Source organism: Sprattus sprattus, assembly GCF_963457725.1.
Source record: "Sprattus sprattus genome assembly, chromosome: 11".
Lineage (NCBI taxonomy): Eukaryota > Metazoa > Chordata > Actinopteri > Clupeiformes > Clupeidae > Sprattus > Sprattus sprattus.
This window is the reverse complement of record NC_137909.1, coordinates 15,967,561-15,969,569: the sequence shown is the minus strand read 5'-3', so window position 1 is coordinate 15,969,569 and position 2,009 is coordinate 15,967,561. Positions and strand designations below refer to the sequence as shown.

The window sequence follows — 2,009 nt, the reverse complement described above, 5'->3', positions numbered from 1 at the left end:
AACACAGCAGACCAGGGCCAATGCAGAGGAGGTAGGGAGGGAGGGAGGGAGAGAGAGAAATAGAGAGAGGAAGGGAGAGGGGGGGTAACGGAGGGTGAAAAGAAGAGAGAGAGACAGACAGACAGACAGACAGAGTATATGTAAGAGTGGTATTAAGTATTCTGTTGAATCAGGCAGTGATGTTACATAATGCTGTCTGGGATTCAGTTTGCTGTAGACATTCACATAGGTTTAGTGTGTTTGTGTGTGTGTGTGTGTGTGTGTGTGTGTGTGTCTTACACAATTCCTTAAAGAGCAGAATGTTGTCACACACATCACACATTTTCACTCCCTCCCCCCCCCCCCCCACACACACACACCATCTGTGACAGGTTAGGCTTTTGGCCCATGCTCAGCTGGCTTAGTGATCAGACAACATGTCCAATATGGCCACTAATGGCTTCTGTCAGGTGAATAAGACAAACCCCCTTTGATTCACACATTCCTTTCCCCTCTCCTGTTCTCTCTTCTCCTCTGCCTCGCTCCAGCTCTCCTCTCCTCTCTTCTCTTCTGCTTTGCTCCAGCTCTCCTCTCCTCTCTTCTTCTGTCATCTCTCCCTCCTCTCCTCTCCTCTCCTCTGCCTTGCTCCATCTCTCCTCTAAGTAATCTCCCTCCTTGTTTTTCTGCCCCTCCCTGCATCTCTAGTGTGAGAACACAGCCTGATATTTCTGACTTCTTTTTTTCTCTACATCGCACTCTTTTATCAATCTAAAACTTTCTGTGTGTGTGTGTGTGTGTGTGTCAGTGTGTTATGTTTCTCTCCCCTCCAGACCATCTCCTCTGGTGAAGTGATAGGGTGTCTAAAACACTTTACTTTTTTTTTATCTTTCTCTGTGTTGCTCTCTCTTTCTCCTCTTTCCTTCTCTTGATGTCTCTTTCTCTTTCTGGTCCTCTGTGACATGTTATCAGGCAACAGCCTGATTCACAGTTTAAATAAAGACTGTTCTCATTAGAGGGATTTCAGATCAAAGAGCCAATCAGGACACAACACACCATATACAAGTCAGATAGACCATCTGAGTACAGACATTAACAGACCAGTCTTTCCCCCCATCTCCCATAACACAGGGACCCATGACCCAACAATTTATAATCAACATATTCAGCCAATGAAATATTCAGTTGCATTCATCTCCTCCAACCAGAGGGGATTTTGCTGCAGAGTAAGTGACAGAGCACACAAAGCATACAAACGTTATGGGTACATATTACCCCAGAAAAGCCCCCAAAACAAACAAACAAACATTAAAAGGGTAATTAATGTCCATCGGATTCTCACTCTTATCTTACAGACCTCTTTTTCAGTCCTCAAGCATTTGGGATTTGTCATCTCAGTATCTGTACACGTATTTATCTTTTAATATGTATCTTTTTTCCCTGATATCCTTTTATACCCTATAACTTTCACTACCCCCCCTCTCTCCTCCTCCTCCTCCTCCTCCTCTTCCTCCCTCCTCATTTGCTGTCGTCGCGCGTGGGCCGGATCTTCATCTCGGTGAACTTGAGCGAGTACTGCCAGCCGGTCCAGGAGGACCACTCGATGCCGTCGGCGTAGGAGGTGTGCTGACCGCGCAGGTACTGGCCGTTCAGTTGGACGTGTGGCAGTTGCGGTACCACCAGGCACCCTGGTAGAAGGAGGCACAGTTGTTCTCTGAGTGGTCATTGGTCCACGTCCTTGGTGGTGAACTTCATCCCATGTGCTTGAGCAGAGAGTCACCTGGGGAGAGAGGGAGAGATAATCAAGATACAAACACACAATCTGTGCACTTCCAAATGTACACACACAAACACACATTACATATACTACAACTCACACAATACAAAAGCACCCCCACATACACACACACACACACACACACACACACACACACACACACACACACACATGCACCCCCCCCCCCACAACACACACATACACACACACAGAGACTGTGGAAGAGTAAGAGGTGTATTTCAACCCATTTCCGAGC

At 46.7% G+C, this 2,009-nt stretch overlaps 1 protein-coding gene across 1 annotated transcript in view; it reads right to left on the bottom strand.

The window, feature by feature from the left end:
* Nucleotides 1–1,494: 1,494 nt before the first annotated feature.
* fibcd1b (fibrinogen C domain containing 1b) overlaps nucleotides 1,495–2,009 on the bottom strand; it is a gene marked incomplete at both ends in the record, with an annotated part of 88,132 nt that continues 87,617 nt past the window's right edge. The window contains 4 exon segments of the mRNA XM_080848250.1: nucleotides 1,495–1,628; nucleotides 1,631–1,703; nucleotides 1,705–1,736; nucleotides 1,739–1,756. Of these exon segments, the coding sequence (XP_080704376.1) occupies nucleotides 1,495–1,628; nucleotides 1,631–1,703; nucleotides 1,705–1,736; nucleotides 1,739–1,756 (257 nt within the window).